General features: G+C 38.2%; 1 protein-coding gene across 8 annotated transcripts in view; it reads right to left on the bottom strand.

Annotated features, from left to right (window-relative positions):
* Positions 1-1,611: 1,611 nt before the first annotated feature.
* ENOX2 (ecto-NOX disulfide-thiol exchanger 2) overlaps positions 1,612-17,743 on the bottom strand; it is a 396,229-nt gene continuing 380,097 nt past the window's right edge. For all 8 annotated transcript variants that reach the window (XM_066249139.1, XM_066249140.1, XM_066249141.1 and 5 more), the window contains 5 exons: positions 17,550-17,731; positions 14,953-15,060; positions 10,360-10,468; positions 7,313-7,398; positions 1,612-3,100 (listed from right to left, as the gene is read on the bottom strand). In XM_066249139.1, the coding sequence (XP_066105236.1) occupies positions 2,969-3,100; positions 7,313-7,398; positions 10,360-10,468; positions 14,953-15,060; positions 17,550-17,731 (617 nt within the window). In that variant the 3' untranslated portion in view covers positions 1,612-2,968. The remainder of the gene's footprint in view (positions 3,101-7,312; positions 7,399-10,359; positions 10,469-14,952; positions 15,061-17,549; positions 17,732-17,743) is intronic.

Below are 17,743 nucleotides of genomic sequence, written 5' to 3'. Positions count from 1 at the left end.
CTGGAGTATCTGCACGTTTCCTGATCCCCTCATTTTTGTAAGCAGCAGATGGTAGCAATAGTGAAAAGAGAATCCAGGTCTATTTGATGGACTGTCCAAGACAGCTAAGAATCCCAAAGGCTCACCTAGCTCGACCAGGTAACTCAAAAGGGATTGCACATCTATACTGTCTTTTCAAGTAATACAGTTTATTCTGCATTATACAAAATGTATACATCATTAAGCCCAATTAAAAACAAAACTTTATATAATTTGAACACAGATATGTCTAATTTTCTCTGTAAACTAACTTTTTCATTTGCACTGAAGACATTTAACAAATAACTTGGTGATATGAAAAATAAGAACTGGAGATGTCACAGGACTAGGGGGTAGATGGAAAAAACTTTTGAAAATAAAAGATGCTTCTATTCATTAGTATCTGGAAAAATCTAAGTACTGTATTGCCTAAAAATAACAAAATAGTAATATTTCTAAATTTAGGCAGAATGACAAAAATAAATAGTACTGAGCATCTGTAAGGAAAAAATCAATAGATTTCTACATGACTGGAAAGTTTTGTAAGAGATGGTATGTATTGCGATTTGATTATATGATAAAATCCAAAAATATTCTATTTTTAATATTATAACAACTCTGGACTAGTGTATTAGTCAGGATTCTCCAAAGAAACAGAACTAATGGGATGTGTGTGGTGTGTGTGTGTATGTGTATATGAGTGTTTGTGAGGTGCTTATTTGAAAGAATTGACTCATGTGATTATAGCGGCTGGCAAGTTTCAAATTTGTAGGTCTGGCCAGTAGTGTGAAAAGAATCCTGGCACGTGTTACTGTTGCAGTCTCAAGTCCAAAGGCAATCTGAAGTAGCAGTTACTTCTCCTCAGAGGACTTTAGTCTTTTCTCTTAAGTCCTTCAACTGATTTGATGAGGCCCACTCTCCTTAAGAAGGGTAGTATGCTTTACTCAAAGTCTACTGGTTTAAATGTCAATTACATCTTGGAAATACCTTCCCAGCAACATCTAGACTAGTGTTTGACCAAGAAACTTGGCACTATAGTGTAATCAACTTGACACATAAAATTAACCATCATAACTAGTATATTCAAACAGGCTGGGAAGTGTATACCTCAATTAAATTGGCAGGAACACTTCAAAGAAACCATTGGTAGTACAAGTAGATTAAGTGAAGAAGAGCAAGGGGTCTGGGTATGGCAGTTATTACTTAAAATTTTCATTTTATTTAACTTATTTAAAGAAGAACTAATTGATAAGTGGCAAATTACCTTGATTTCACAGATATTGTATATAATGTATTCCAGGACCCCTTACACAGATGAATCAAAGCTTTCTGTTGTGTTGATGACAGAAGTGCTTCAGTGGAAGGTAGTGTAAAAATAACTCGAGCTTCCTGCTGGTGCTACAACTGAGGCGCTGAAGGGGGAAGCCATTTTTTGGCACGAATGGGCTGCCATGGAACCCTATTCCTAGTTCTGTATGCAGAAGAAGGTTTAGCATCTTCTTCAAACATACTAGTAACTGAAAGAAAAAAAAACTGAGATGATTTACTGAAGGATTACTTAGAGAGCAAGTAATTCAAAACAGAACACCAAAATGAGGTATAAAAAAGAAATATTTATCTTTTAAAAATACAACTTTGAGCACTACTGACATCTAATTTACAAAGTATTTTCCTGAAATACTCTTCATCGGCTTTGCTTACTTAGTACATTCAGTTATTTCGAATCAAGACTCAAGGGAGGGCATGCTTGTATTATTATAAGTATCACCAACACTACAAAAGCAAAGATCATCTCTGCCTCAGGATATTATCCCAAATCTTCATTCTTTCCCTTTCTCTTCCACCAAGTAGGGCTTCCTGGCTGATCCACCCATACTGCCATTGAAATCTGGAGGTGTCCCTGGCACTGCAGGTGGAGCTGACCTATTTGCAGGAAGCCTCACACACATTGGCCCATTATTTATTCAGTACCAAGAGTTTTCTGTTAATACTAATATCAACAGTTTGCAAACATTCAGCATGAAGTAAACATAGTATTTACAGCAGTCCACAGTTTGCAATTCAACACACTGACAGCAGAAGAAGAGGGGCCAACAGACTTTGTGAGAGGCCAGAGGAAAAACATTAAAATAAGTCCCTGTTGCTCTAGTGTGTGTGTGCACATGCACACATGTATGTTTTAGTTCACAGAAAATTAAACATGCCCTCCTGTAAAAGCAGACTATTTACAAGGCAATTCCGAATGGCACATACACATGCCAGTCATACTGGACACCTGTTCTCTGCACATACACTTAGATTTGTTTAAATTCTGAAATATTTTTATCTGACATATTAGAGACAATAACTTTGAAACAGTTGCCATTTTTTGGTTCACAGTAATTTTGCAAAAGCCAAAAATCATGCTTTGTCTTTTAAAAGGTGAACCTGATAAAGCACCTTCTAGAAGACACTGATGTGTTTGTTATTCACTTACTAGAGATTGGAAAGACAACGCCAGCCATGGAGTATCGAGCGCTCCTCACGTTTCTCTGACCAGTAGCAATATTAATGTGAAGAGAAGTTTTGAAACACAAATCACACACAATTATCAAAATATTTCAGTTAACAGGGTTAAAAAAATACCAACATCTACAACAGTAGTACAGACACCGAAAACACCCCAAATACTCTTTAGCTGCAGGCCTTTTTCAATACTACTACTAAAGAAAAAGACAATCAATTAACAGAAAGGAAGTTACAGCACTTGAGGTTTGAGTCCATTTCTTTTTAGGGCCTATAGCTTGAGGTGCTACTCTAGGATTCTTACTTTAAGTCAAAACAGATTCCAAGAATAAATTGACAAATTTAAAGCAATTTCTACTTGAAAGCCATTGAAAATACAAAACACTTTCTAAGCTTGTGCAACACACATTTATTTTCAGGATCCCAGGTTGTTAAGTAGACAAACTCAGGTCAGTTTCAAGCCCTCAAAGCCACAAAATTTCCATTTCTTCTCCAGACTGGCTCCAACTCCAGTCATTTCTTGCTTGAAGGTATGCTGAAGTCTGTTCATGAGACATTCCACATCACTGGTGCAAATCTGTGGTAGAGAGGGGAGAGAGAAACCAGTTACTCCATTCAAAACCAGTTTCACCTTTCCAAGCTGGCTCTTTCTCCCCTCAATACTGCCTACTTGATTTTTTATTTATTTTATTTAAGATATTTTTTTTGGTGAGCGAGCGAGAGAGAGAGGGACAGAAACAGACGGGAAGGGAGAAAGATGAGAAGCATCAATTCTTCATTGCAACACCTTAATTGTTCATTGATTGCTTTCTCATATGTGCCTTGACCGGGAGGCTTCTGCCGAGCCAGTGACCCCTTGCTCAAGCCAGCGACCTTGGGTTCATGTCTATGATCTTACACTCAAGCCAGATGAGCCTGTTCTCAAGCTGGCGACCTTGGGGTTTCAAACTTGGGTCCTCAGCATCCCAGGTCAATGCTCTATCCACTGTGCCACTGTCTGGTCAGACAGTGTTGCCTACTTTAGGATGTTGATGCATATGTGTATGTCAGGGGTGTGGTTGGCTTTTTCCCCTCCTTGTGCATGTGTATATGGTAGGTGAGTGGCTTTCAGATGGCAGCCTTTCAATGTTCTGACCACTAGACAGAGTCTACTGATCTTTCTTTTTGCTTATGTATTTCATAACTGCTTTATTTAGGTATAGTTTTTACATACAATAAATTGTTATTTTATGTATTAATGAGTTTTAGTAAATTTATACAACTGTATAAATTTTTATATAATATACACTTGTACAGTTTTACAACTGTCATCACAATTCAGTTTTAGAACATTCCATCACCTCCAAAATGTTCCTTTGTGCCCCTTTGCATTCAATCCTCACTCCCAATGTCCGACTCAGATTTTTTCAGTGTGATTTTCTATTTTCTAAATATTTCACATATGTATAATCATACAATACATAGTATTTTGTGACTAGTTTCTTTGCCTAAAATGATGTTTTGATATTGATCACCACTGAGCTTTCTTTCTTTTTCTGATTTATCGTTCCTTTTTATATTAATAAAAATGTATTACAATACTACTAATTGTACCACCTTTTAAAATTTAAATTTTCAATTGCAATTTATGTTCAATATTATTTTGTATTATTTTCAGGTGTACAGCATAGTGGTTGGACAATCATATACTTTACAAAGTGATTACCCCAGTAATTCTAGTATCTGCCTGGCACCATACATAGTTATCACAATATTATTGACTAAATTCCCTATGCTGTACTTTACATCCTCATGACTGTTTTTTAACTACCAATTTGTACTTCTTAATCCCTTCACCTATTTTTCCTAATCACCTGACCCTCTCCCATCTGGCAACCATCAGTCTGTTTTCTGTATCTGTGAGTCTGTTTCTATTTTGTTTGCTTATACTGTTCATTAGATATCATGTATAAGTGAAATCATATGGTATTTGTTTTTCTATGACTGGCTTATTTCATTTAGCATAATACATTCCAGGTCCATCATCCATGTTGCAAATGGTAAAATTTTATTCTTTTTTATGGCTGAATAGTATTCCACTGTGTAAATGTACCACAGCTTTTTTATCCATTCATCTACTGATGGGCACTTGGGCTACTTCCAAATCTTGCCTATTGTAAATAATGCTGCAATGAACATATGGGTGCATAAATTCTTTTGAATTAGTGTTTTGGGTTATTTCAGACATACACCCAGAAGTGGAATGGCTGGGTCATAGGGGCAGTTCCATTTTTAATTTTTTCGAGAACTTCCATACTGTTTTCTACCTCTGAGCTTTCTATTGAAAAAAAGCTGGTATCGGCCATGTGGACAAGCTTGGCTTTGTGGCCACCTGAACGGCAGTGATCATGCACAGGTCTAGTGAAGCTGACTTTTGGGAAGGGAGTGAGGCAGAAATATCTACCACTAGACCAGAATTCTCTATACGCTCATTAGTTCACAAGGAAAAGTGATAGGACTAGGGAATGTTCTGAGCTCCTACTTCTGTGCATTGTCTCCTTCTCCCCACTTTCTACTCTCTCTTTCTCTCCCTCTCACACATTCACTCACATCAATATAAAAAAAATGTCTGTAGACCCTATTAAGGCTTGCTATAGGTGGTCATCTTTATGTTAGTAGCAACTTTCCTAACTGTGAGCCTGGGCAATAGAGCTTAACAGAGGAGCACTAAGGATTCCTTATTATAAACCCCTAACTGCCACCACACTAAATATTCCTGAAGCTAGAAGGAAGGTCCTCATCAGTTCTGTCAGTACCACTGTAGGATCTGTTTAGAGGGTCCTGGTACTACCCTGGCAGGAAGCTTCTCAGTAAGAACTGGGCCTAGAGTAGGAGGAACATCAAGCTTTCTCCCCAATGCTAGTAGTAGACTATATTACAGTGAAGTGAAATAACATTGCAGAGTATCATGTAGAGTTGAATTTCCACTTCAGAAAACATAAATAAGGTTTACTGACATATACATGTGATACAAGTGCAGCATATGTACAGAAAGGGTCTGAAATAAAGATATGCCATGCTGTTAACAGTGGTTATCCGTGAGGGGTGGGATTGTGAATAATTTTCCTTTTACTACATTTCTAGATGACTTACATTGTTAGACAATACATATGCATTATTTTTATAATTTTATTTCTTTTCTTTGTGGCAGAGACAGAGAGAGTCAGAGAGAGGGACAGATAGAGACAGACAGACAGACAGACAGACAGGAAGGGAGAGAGATGAGAAACATCAATTCTTTGTTGCGGCTCCTTAGCTGTTCACTGATTGCTTTCTCATATGTGCCTTGACTGGGGCACTTCAGCAGACCGAGTGATTCCTTGTTCAAGCCAGCAACCTTGGGCTCAAGCTGGTGAACCCTGCTCAAACCAGATGAGCCTGTGCTCAAGCTGGCAACCTCGGGGTCTCAAACCTGGGTCCTCCACATCCCAGTACAATGCTCTATCCACTGCGCCACCACCTGGTCAGGCTATTTTTATAATTGTAAAGAAAAGTCAGATCATTTTTATACCACTTAAACCAGCGGTTCTCAACCTGTGAGTTGTGACCCTGGCAGGGGTCGAACGACCAAAACACAGGGGTCGCCTAAAGCCATCGGAAAATACATATTTATTATACATACATTTTTAAATAAAATATGTGTTTCCGATGGCTTTAGGCGACCCCTGTGTTTTGGTCGTTCGATCCCCACCGGGGTTGCGACCCATAGGTTGAGAAACGCTGACTTAAACTGACCACTTGGTCCTGGTGCTCACATTTCATCCCTCCATTCACTGCAAAACAGGCCATTTAATTGAGGAATAGCATCATTTCCTAGAGCTAAATGAGGGAGAAGTGCCAGCTAGAACTGAAGCAAATCCCATGAGGAGGATATATCATCATAGCTGGATTCGCAAATAGGCCAGTGCCTCTGTTAAGAGAACATACGCTTAAATGACTTCATATTTTGGACATCTAACAGCAGGGGTCTGCCTTCCAATAACACTTCTCAAAAGCCCAGATCCTGTGAAATAGTGAGTACAATCCATGGGCAAGTTTAACTGAATGTTTCTTCTGAAAACAAACCTATAATGTCATGAATTTATTTATTCCAAGGGGTCAAGAATTTCCTCCTCCTTCAATGAAGTATCTCTGAGTTTCTAGGGAAGTATCACTTGCCCTTGCTTTGTGAGTTCCAAAGACAGAAGTCCATCAGATCAGCTATGAGCAAATATTCAGTGTATGTTACAGACTTATTGTTCCATGTTGGTTTTTTTTCTGTCCCTGCCTTGATTATCTCATCATAGATAATGGCAGTAGTGATGGTAATGGTGATGGTGATAGTTGGGGAAGTGGTTGGAGTAAGACATCCAATTTGGAAAATGAACATTTGTTAATTGTTAAAGGCCCAGGTCCAAAGATTGATTTGTGAGAAATATTGGTTAATTTATAGCTTATACGTCAATTAAAGGAAAGAAGGTTAATTCTTCTAAGCTGTATCTTGGAAGCTGGGTGACCAACTCACTGACGTTTGCCCAAGACTTCCAGAGTTTTAGTGTTGGAAGCCCAAGTCCCAGAAACCCTTAGTCTCAAGCAAACAGGGACAGATGGTCATCCTGCTTGGGAGAGTGAGGCTCTACACTGAATCACAGTGAGAGGATAGGTGAGGGAAATTTCCTTAGAGCAATTACCAATAACTTACCTATGCTTGAGAAGAATAACATCACCTGTTTACAAAGAATCCTATATCCCATTTCAGGCCCCCACATACCTTATTATCTAGACGGTGCAAGTAGGAACAGATGTATTCAATGCTTGCTCCGAATGGGTGGACATGAAGAAATGTGGCGATAATCCCTATAGAGACAATACCATGGATGTCACACTTGAGTAATGTATTCTTTGAGATGCCACATGATAATGTATAGCCAGCTAACTCATTATGTACATACAACATATTATGTACTAGGCATTATTTTAAGTTTACATCTATTTTATTCATTTAATCTTTATAACAATCCCGAGAGGTAGATATTATCCTTATTTCATAGATGAGGAGACACTGAGGCACAGAAAATTTAAGCAACTTGCCAAAACTCACACAGTTGGTAAGTGGCAGGGCTGGTATTTGAACCCAGACAATTACTCTTAACATACAGCCTTTCACTACACTATACAATTTGTAGAAAAGCTGGAACTTGAGGAGTCACTTCCATCATTTTTGATGGATGAAGATGATCTGAGTTCTACATTTTACAATGAATTTAGATTGTCCTGAGTTTTTAGTTCCTTTGCATGGTCTTTAGATGGGTTTTAGCCTTTATTATGTTAATAATGTCTTATTGTTGTGCTAAAACTACCAATCATGTACTTTATCTGGTTAACCTGTGCCTCTCAGAAGAGAATTTGCTGTTGTATTTGAGTTTCATTCTGTGAGTACAGTATCTCCAGAAAGAAATGCCAAACATTTTCCCCCCATTGAAGGGGTCACTAGCATTTTGTTTGTGCTCAGAGCCCTGAATCTCTTCAAATAACAGAATTCTTATAGTAATATATAGCTTCCAGGAATGATCATAATTTGTACTGAACATAACTATGGGGTGATTGGCAGCTTTACATACTGCCTTGATTGTTCTGGCTATCAGGTTAATTGTTCCAATATTTCTTTTGTTCAAAAGTATACTATTTCTTTCTTTAAATATTTTCGAATTCAATTCCTTTCATAAGATCATAGGTACCTCGAATGGACCCAGAATTGAGTTTGCTGAAGACTGCCAGGAAATAAAAGCTAAATATGATTTAGTTCATAAACTACAATTTGTCTGTCACTTTTGGTGACTGACAAAGAATATCACAAGTTTAAATTGTAGCTTGAAGTTCAAATCAGTTCTTCAAAATCCTCCACATAGTGGATGGCAAGGAGGTAGGTTGGGGGATGAGGAGAAACTAATGGTAAGGTTCAAAATCTGCTCAAAATGAATGTCATTACTTATAACACTCCTTTATTCTTAAAATGGTTGGGCAAATTGAATTTCTAAACACTCGAGCTGAGAAACTTAAATTCTGAAGACAGCGCATGTTCAAAGGAATTCTAGATGCTTTGGTTAGGATAGACTACCAAATGACAAGAAACAACTCCACAGGATTCAAATACTAAGCACTTTTGGAAGAGACATACCCAAAGAACCAATAAAAAACAGATTTTCTATTCTGTCAGTCCAAGACTTTCTTTAGAAAAGCGAAGTAAGAAACAATTAAGAATCTTTGTTTCTAGAATTATCCATTTATAGAAACTTCCTCCTACCTCGCTCTTTTCTGACATCCCAGTTGCCATGCCAATTAGTTAAAGAACTTTTGAGTTGAAAAACGAAAACAAGTTGTCATTTTTCTTGAACATTCAATGGCAGATCCCCCTGTGCATCTTTATTAACATTTCAAACTGTTAAGTCTAAGTACAATATCCATTACCAAAGAAGGCAGATATATATATATATCTCTAAAAAATTTTTTTTGGGGGTATTTTTCCGAAGTTAGAAGCCAGGAGGCAGTCAGACAGACTCCTGCATGCACCTGAGAGGGATCCACCCGGCATGCCCACCAGGGGGCGATGCTCTGCCCATCTGGGGCGTTGCTCCATTGTGTCAGGAGACATTCTGGTGCCTGAGGCGGAGCCCATGGAGCTGTCCTCAGCACCCAGGCCAAGTTTGCTCCAATGAAGCCTTGGCTATGGGAGGGGAAGAGAGAGACAGAGAAAAAGGAGAGGGGGAGGGGTGGAGAAGCAGATGGGCACTCCTCCTGTGTGCCCTGACCAGGAATTGCACCCGGGACTTCTACACTTCGGGCCAATGCTCTATTGCTGAGCCAACGGCCAGGGCTGAGGGCAGATATATTTTAAAACTATGCAGACTCCGATCAGTGTGGAGAACTTCTAAAATAGGGTTGGGGCTACTATGTGGCCCAGCTTTCTAGAAGGCAGCTAGGATTATCTGCTGAGGTCCAAGATGAGCCACTTTTAAATGATGAAATATTTTAGGATCTCAACCTGCTAATGTTCTCCCAAATTGAATGTAAGTCAGCAAGCATTTGTGAATATTGCACATCTATTGAGGTCTAAATATGGGCTGGGCACTGTATAAGATGATTTAGATGAATTATGGTATTTAATATAGTTGCCCTTTGAAACAGGTAATATTATTATAATTTTTCAGATAGAAGAACTAAAGCTCAGGATGGAAATGGTGGAGTCAAGATAAGAAACCAGGTCTGTCGGATTCTTTAACAATTTATGCTATCTTGCTTCTTTGAATAAATTTCTATATAACAAAATGTTAGCAATTCTAACATTTATTTCATCAGAGTTCACCAGTGTCTAAAAGTTATTTACAGACAGATTTCTGAGTCATCTGCCAGAAACCTGGAAGACTAAAGAGAGGCACATACTTCTTCCGGAGACTCATCTGGAAAACTCTCTGCCAAACTGTGTCTGTGCTGTCCCTTAAATGGGACTGAGAAAGGCCTAGTGAGCCTTGCATAGAGATTTAAAAAATCTACAGTGTGTTCCCCTAGTGGACCCTCTTTAGCATAGTACTTATACTGTCACACTTAATGTGCCAGTGGCCACAAGGAGCTTCAAGAGGGCTGGGAGTTGCTGTTACCATTTTTATTGAAATCTGTACTCGTTCTTATCCTGTCATCTTCAGGATTTTGGGCCCTTGCACTGTCAAACGTCATAATGTTTGGTGCGTGCTTACTCATCTTAGGCAAACCCATCCTCCTCTGCACTGCACTCTATACATTATATGTGTTTAGCTTCCTTACCTACTAGCAGTGCTTCACGTTCCGATTTGACAGGACTACTGTTCAGGGTCTTCTCAATGGGGTAGTCACTGTCCTGGCTTGATGCACATAGTCTAGAAGCACAGTTTTCCTGTGGGAATAATATGCTTCCTGGGTGAGTTCACCTTATTTGGTAACAGGTTTGGTTTCAATTACACAACATGGAACTTCTGTAACACAGCAGCCTCAAAGAAATACTGTCCAAGTTTGATTATTGAATGGGAGGAAGGAAAACTATAAATTACAAAAGCATGCCAGATAATCCAAAGCTTCCTTATACTATGGTTTCATAACAAAGAAAAAAATAAGACATTCATTTTCACCAATTTTTATTTTCCGCCTTCATCATCCTTGACTCTATTCAAGTAATCAGGAGGACCAGTCCCAACATTACTGTTTTCTAGATGCCAGGTACTCTTAGATATTTATTATCTCCATTCTACTGATAAGAAAAATAAAGCTCAGATAAATTAGGTATATTGCTTAAGATCACATTACCAGGAAGTGGCAGGGCCTGAATTTCATCCCAAACCATTGACTCTTAAAAGGACTATTTTTGCTTATTTTAGGTTCACATTCTGCTAAAGCAGGGGTCAGGAACCTATGGCTCGCAAGCCAGATGTGGCTCTCTTGATGGCTGCATCTGGCTCGCAGACAAATCTTTAATAAAAAAATAATAACGTTAAAAATATAAAACATTCTCATGTATTACAATCCATTCATTTTCTACCGCTCATGTTCATGGTTGTGGGTGGCTGGAGCCAATCACAGCTGTCCTTTGGGACAACACCAAATTTTTATTGGATAATGCATAACATACACGAGTCATTGCATACCTCTCACGGAATTACACTTTAAAATATGTGGTGTTCGTGGCTCTCTCAGCCAAAAAGGTTCCCGACCCCTGTGCTAAAGGTAAATCTCATCTCCAAATGGAGAATCTACAATTTAGCTAATCCACTTATAGGTAATCAACTTTTGGTTTTTGAACTAAAAATTAGAATCTCTATTTATTGACTATCAACTCCCTGTGTGTCTCCTCTCTGACAATATCAGTTAGGATATTCCTGACTTTACAGCAAGAAATGCCCATGACTAAAAACATCAGAACTTAGTGGCCCTTGTTGTTACAAGTGTTTTTTTCCCTGAGCATAGCAGGCATGTTTCATGAGAGATACTCACGACCAGCAATCAAATTGAAAAATACCTCCAGAGCTTTTATGGATCTTTCTTTCTCTCTTTGGGCACTGAGAACATCTTTTCTGTGTTATGAATGGAGAGGAAAAGCCTTCAGAAGAAGGAATAAAAGAAATCACTGCTTCAATCTCACTGCTATTGTAAAAGAAAATGCGGGGGATATGCTTCCCCAGGGGCAGTTAATGCCTGACTCAGATGCTTTGTCACTTCTCTTCCATAAGCCCTTGGCAGGGATAGATTTCCTTCTGTTTCTTTAAAGATGTCTTCAAAGCTTCCAGGATGTTGCTTCTGAACAAAACAAATGGTCTATGCTGCCAGGTATGTTGTTTTCTGGATTTACAGGCTTCCCTGCTGTAGTCAGAAGGGAAACCTTTCTTCATGACCTATTCAATCTTTGGCCTTTAGAATCCGATCCAGGAAGTAACTATCATGCCAAGTTTGATTTAGGTTACTGGCTCACTTCTAAGTCATGGGCTGAACATCTGCTTCTAACCCCCTTAAAACATTAAACGAGCTAAAAGCCATTTCTTAAATATCAGAGTTTAACAGATTCAGGGTGAAGACATCCTGCGACGTTTTAGCCATCTTGAATAGAAATGTAGCCTTATGACTACGTAAGACCCATTGACCAGAACTGCCTGATTTTAATGTCTCAGTAGAGATAATTAGGATCTTAGACCAAGAGCCAGAAATCAACAGTGCTACAGTTCGACAAGAGCTCATGCTCTTGACTTCAGTTTTTTTGTTTTGTTTTTGGTAATATAGCTGGCATTTAAAAAAATTAGAAGGTATATGGAAGGGACACATATCACCTTGAATTTTACTAGCAGATGCAAAGAGCTAGTTCTTTCTGTAGTAAGGCAGATGTAAGTCACATTGTTATATTGCAAAACACTGAAAATAAGTCACACAGTGATGTACTGTCAAGAAACTCAAACAAAAACAAAGACAAAAAGATCCCTTCTCACCGAAACTTACTGCTTTCCTTTAAACCTAAAATTACTATTGCAGTTTAATGTGATGGTACTTTGCTTCCTAACCTAATTGTGTCAGGTTGAACTATTTGTTCACAAATCAGCTTCACAGAGAAGATCAATTTATAATGAACTGTCGTGACTTTCTCTGAAAGAAGTTTTGCTTAAAATAACAGGAGAAAACATATTCTGACTCACATTTTCCTGAGTATTAGTTGGATATCTTTCCTAGTTCTCTTTAGCTGGTACATCATGTAATATTAACTTTCAGGATGGGAAACAGACTTACGCACAATATGGCAAGTCTCTTCTATGCAATTTGACCTCTTGCTTCTGCTTCTTTAAAATTAAATACTTTACAAAGCAGAAAGCACTAAAGCCCTAAAAATGTCCTTATCCTAAAAAATGCCCTTAAGTCAATTTGTGATGTCAATCGTAAAGGGTGATTTTAAACATAATATCACATGTATCGATAATCTTCTGGCTATAAACTCCATTTTGTGCAAGAAGTAAAACAGTTATGTATGATAGCAACTCTGGGAAATTTGAAAAGCTCTGATAGTATGAAGAAAGTCCTGATAAATAGAGCAGCTTTGGCACTTTTCAATTAAAAGCTTGATAATGAATTTCTCTGAGATTTTGCTTGTTTCTTTAATAGTATCCACAAAACTGGAAAGCGAGTTGGTCTTATGAAATCAAAGAATTAAAAGCATAGTGCAAATGACCTTCAGAATAAAACACTTTCAATCATTCGTTTCAACTACACTAACGTTGCCAGTTCTTAACAGCACTCTGGGGGCAGTCACTATGCTAGCTCACACAACCAGTGCACCTGTATGCATTGCGTCTTCCTGAGCTGAGCACACAAGATATAGAGCATGAGCTCTTGTTGAATTGTAGCACTGTTGATTTCTGGCTCTTGGTCTAAGATCCTAATTATCTCTATTGAGAAATTAAAATCAGACAGTTCTGGTCAATGGATCTCCCTTTTCAAATAACACTTCAGTTGAATGTTCCAGCATAAAAGAAATTAGCGAGGTGTGATGGAGATGCCATCAGTAGAATTTACACATCCTTAAATAGACCTATCATGGTTGTGAGACATGAATCCATCAGATGTTAGCAGACTCTTTTAGAGGTCTTCACTGGTGTTTTTTATCACTGCAGATTTTCATTGGGTCAAGTCTCATCCTGTCTTCCCTGTTACTATCATCTAGTTTTAGAATACTGTTGTCTCCTTGTTTACATTCCAAGTTTTCTCTCCTTTCGCTTTTGGCTATTTCACTTGCAGCTGCTCATTGTTACACTAGATCAGGGGTAGTCAACCTTTTTATACCCACCGCCCACTTTTGTATCTCTGTTAGTAGTAAAATTTTCTAACCTCCCACTGGTTCCACAGTAATGGTGATTTATAAAGTAGGGAAGTAACTTTACTTTATAAAATTTATAAAGCAGAGTGACAGCAAGTTAAAGCATATAATAATAATTACTTACCAAGTACTTTCTGTCAGATTTTCACTAAGTTTAGCAGAATAAATCTTTACAAAACAACTTACTATAGTTAAATCTATCTTTTTATTTATACTTTGGTTGCTCTGCTACCGCCCACCATGAAAGCTGGAACACCCACTAGTGGGCGGAAGGGACCAGGTTGACTACCACTGCTCTAGATGGAGGTCCACCAAGAAATGTCAATGTTTAGGTTGTTCTGTGTTTCTTCCTGTAATGAAATGCTTAACTCAGGGTCGGGAACCTATGAGATCCAGATGTGGCTCTTTTGATGGCTGCATCTGGCTCGCAGACAAATCTTTAATAAAAAAATAATAACATTAAAAATATAAAACATTCTCATGTATTACAGTCCATTCATTTCCTACCGCCTATGTTCATGGTTGCAGGTGGCTGGAGCCAATCACAGCTGTCCTCCGGGACAACACCAAATTTTTATTGGATAATGCATAACATACACGGGTCATTGTATGGCTCTCACGGAATTACATTTTAAAATATGTGGCATTCATGGCTCTCTCAGCTAAAAAGGTTCCTGACCCCTGGCTTAACTGAAAGTACTCTGTATGGCAGGAGTTTTCTATGTTGTTATTTGCCTGATGAGATGAAGTGTGCACTCTGTTCTTCCCCAAGAGGGAAGACTAAGGAATTTTAGGGATGTTCCGATTTTTTATTCATTGTAAAGCATACTCTCCAGAACCCTTAGAAATGCAAAAGACTCACACTTAAAAACAGAGCTTTTGATTCAAGAGTTACCCTGGATATGGGGCTTTTAATCCCTAGTCATCCAAACATTCCAAACATTTTTCTATTTTAGCAACTTCCATGGCATTTTCATTGTCACTGGAAAGGGGGGGGGAAAGGCAGGGGAAAGGTTCACTTAAGACTCACGTACCTTTTCTTTAAGATTTTCCAACATTTTTTCCACCTGTAATTTGTCATCTTTGATTTTTTCAAGTTCAGCTTCTTTCTTTTTGTATTCCTCTTGGACTTTAAGTAGATGCTATAAGAAAGACCAAAGATTATCAATCAAGTCTTAAGGAGTGACATTTCACTTAAAACCCTGGATAGAATTATATATTAGGATGGCCTTCCTCACTTTCCCCCAGCACACAAAATCATTTCTCCAGGCAGATATACTAAAGGGAAAGTCAGGATACTTCTCACTGAAGCTATTTTTATTTGGATTTTATTCATTTCTTATGTATCACTTCATATTTTATGAAGAGCCTAATAAACTTACTGATCTAATCACATACCTTTCCTATTCCAGCCAGGGGTAAGGACAGAGTGCAGTTAATACTTTGTGGACAATATCTTGATGGCTGAGTAGAACTGAACTTAATGTTGTAAAGCATCCTTACAGATAGCCATTTTCCGAGTCAAATTCAATTTTTGTGAGGAAAGTAGTAAAGAATCCAAAATACAAAAATGTTAAGTTTCCATAACAGTAGACAAGGAACTAGATTCATCATTATTTATGATTACAACAAATTCTATTTATTTAGCTTCTAAATGTGCCAAGCATTCAGCAAAGAGTTTCATATGCATGATCTCATTTAAGCCTCACAATAATCCCATGATAAAATATCCTGAGGCTTAGAGAGGTTTAGTGATTTGCCTAAGGTCATTCAGTGGCAGAGCTGGGATTTAGACCTAGGTTGTATCAACCCCATAATCCATGCTTGTAACCACCATATTAGACTATACATCTTTTTGGGATAATATGAGAGAACTTTTTATCATTGCTTACAAGGCTATTTCCCAATAAAATGCAATCAAAATGAGTGAAAGTAATTTTTCAGGAGGTAGAGACCAAATTGTATCACTGAAGTCTTTGAAGTAAATGAAGAAAAAAAATCATCATTTTAAAATTGCATTTAAATTGCAGAATTGTCTTTATATGGAATGGTTTCAATTTCAAGGTAGGAGGGGAAAACAACAAGAAAATCTTTCTAATGTCTTGCTTTCCAGAGGCTTGCAAAAGACCATTAGAAAGGCTAACAGGTACAGTACAATGTACATTGTTAAAATATTTTGAAGTCTAGCTGAGGGGATGCAATTTTTGGTGCAAATATCTCAGATATAATTTACATGTTCTTTTTTTTTTAAGTGAGAGGTGGGGAGGCAGAGAGACAGATTCCCACATGCACCCCGACCGGGATTCACCTGGCAAGCCCCCTACAGGGTGATGCTCTGCCCATCTGAGGCTGCTGCTCCATTTCTTGGCAACTGAGCTATTTCAGCACCTGAGGCAAGGCCATGGAGCCATCCTCAGCACCTGAGGCCAAATTGCTCGAAACATTTGAGCCATGGATGCACTTGGGGAAGAGAGAGAGACAGAGAGAGAGAGAGAGAGAAGGAGAAGGGGGAGGGGTAGAGAGCCAGATTGTCACTTCTCCTGTATGCTCTGACAGGGAATCAAACCTGGGACTTCCACATGCCTAGCAGACACTCTACTACTGAGCCAAAAGGCCAGGGCCTAATTTACATGTTGTAATTAAACTTCATGATGACAGTGAAAGAAAGGTAAGCATTACTTTACACATTTTTCTAATCGGAAAGGTGAAATATTAATGTGATATTGCTTGTCACACAGGAAGACAATGGTGGCATAAGTAATAGAAATATGGGGTTCTTAGTGATAGAAGAGGCTACCTGTTTACAATTTGCAATTTCCAACCAGCAATAAGCTTTGCTCTAGTTAATTCCAAGACATACAATTACAAAAATTATTGCAATTTAAGTTGTAAGGAAAATGGTCAGTAATCTGGCAAGACGGAATAGAATATAGTACACTTACTCATAAGTAGTACTCCTTTACTATAATGAGAGCAGCAATCTTTTACATTGTAGGTTCATTGTGGTGATGGTTACATGAAACTTCTAGATATTAAACATCTATTATACAAAATTGTATTTACATAATTACAGTTAGATGCACTTGTTTAATATGTTTTTATACTTGGAATAATGTGAAGGTAAACTCACATAAATGACTGTGATAACAGAACAAAATAAAATGAATTGGTATTATATGCCCAAGAACACTGATAATTAAAAACCCATAACAGCCCTGCTTCTATCCAAATCAAGGGGAGGATTCTTGCCATTCTCTAAAATGCTGTATTCTTCAGCACTGTATGGACTGGATACTTATGCACCAGCACTTTTTCATAACTAGGTATCTGTGCTTCTTCATAAGGACCCTGAGGCCCTGTCCAGATCCCAAAGTAGATTATGTTCAGTGTAATTTTATTAAGTATTTTTCATTGAATGTTTATTCTTCGAAAATTGTGATCGACTGCTATCGCTGTATTAATCAGAATATTTCATTTACCACACACATAATCCCTTCCTCATCTGTGCCAGAGAATAGAACATCAAGAAGAATAAGGGATTTGCTATTCTATTTGCTTGCAAGGGATTCTTTTATATGCGAGAAGCTGATGCTATTCTTTCAGAAAGCTCAGAAAACCAAAATGCCTTTACCTGTTGCATTCCTTGCAGGGCCTGTTTCAGGAGTTTCAGCTGCTGTTCCTTGTTTGGGTCATCTTCTCTGTGGGATTTGCCTTGTTCTTGCTTAAGCAGTTCTACTTCATTCCTGTAGGCATCGAGCTGCCAACGGAGGCTGTCATTTTCCTCCTTCAGAGCTTCTGTCTGTGATACTAAGGCTAAGTAAGCAA

Source organism: Saccopteryx bilineata, chromosome X, assembly GCF_036850765.1.
Source record: "Saccopteryx bilineata isolate mSacBil1 chromosome X, mSacBil1_pri_phased_curated, whole genome shotgun sequence".
NCBI classification, from domain to species: domain Eukaryota; kingdom Metazoa; phylum Chordata; class Mammalia; order Chiroptera; family Emballonuridae; genus Saccopteryx; species Saccopteryx bilineata.
This window is presented reverse-complemented; position numbering and strand designations above follow the sequence as displayed.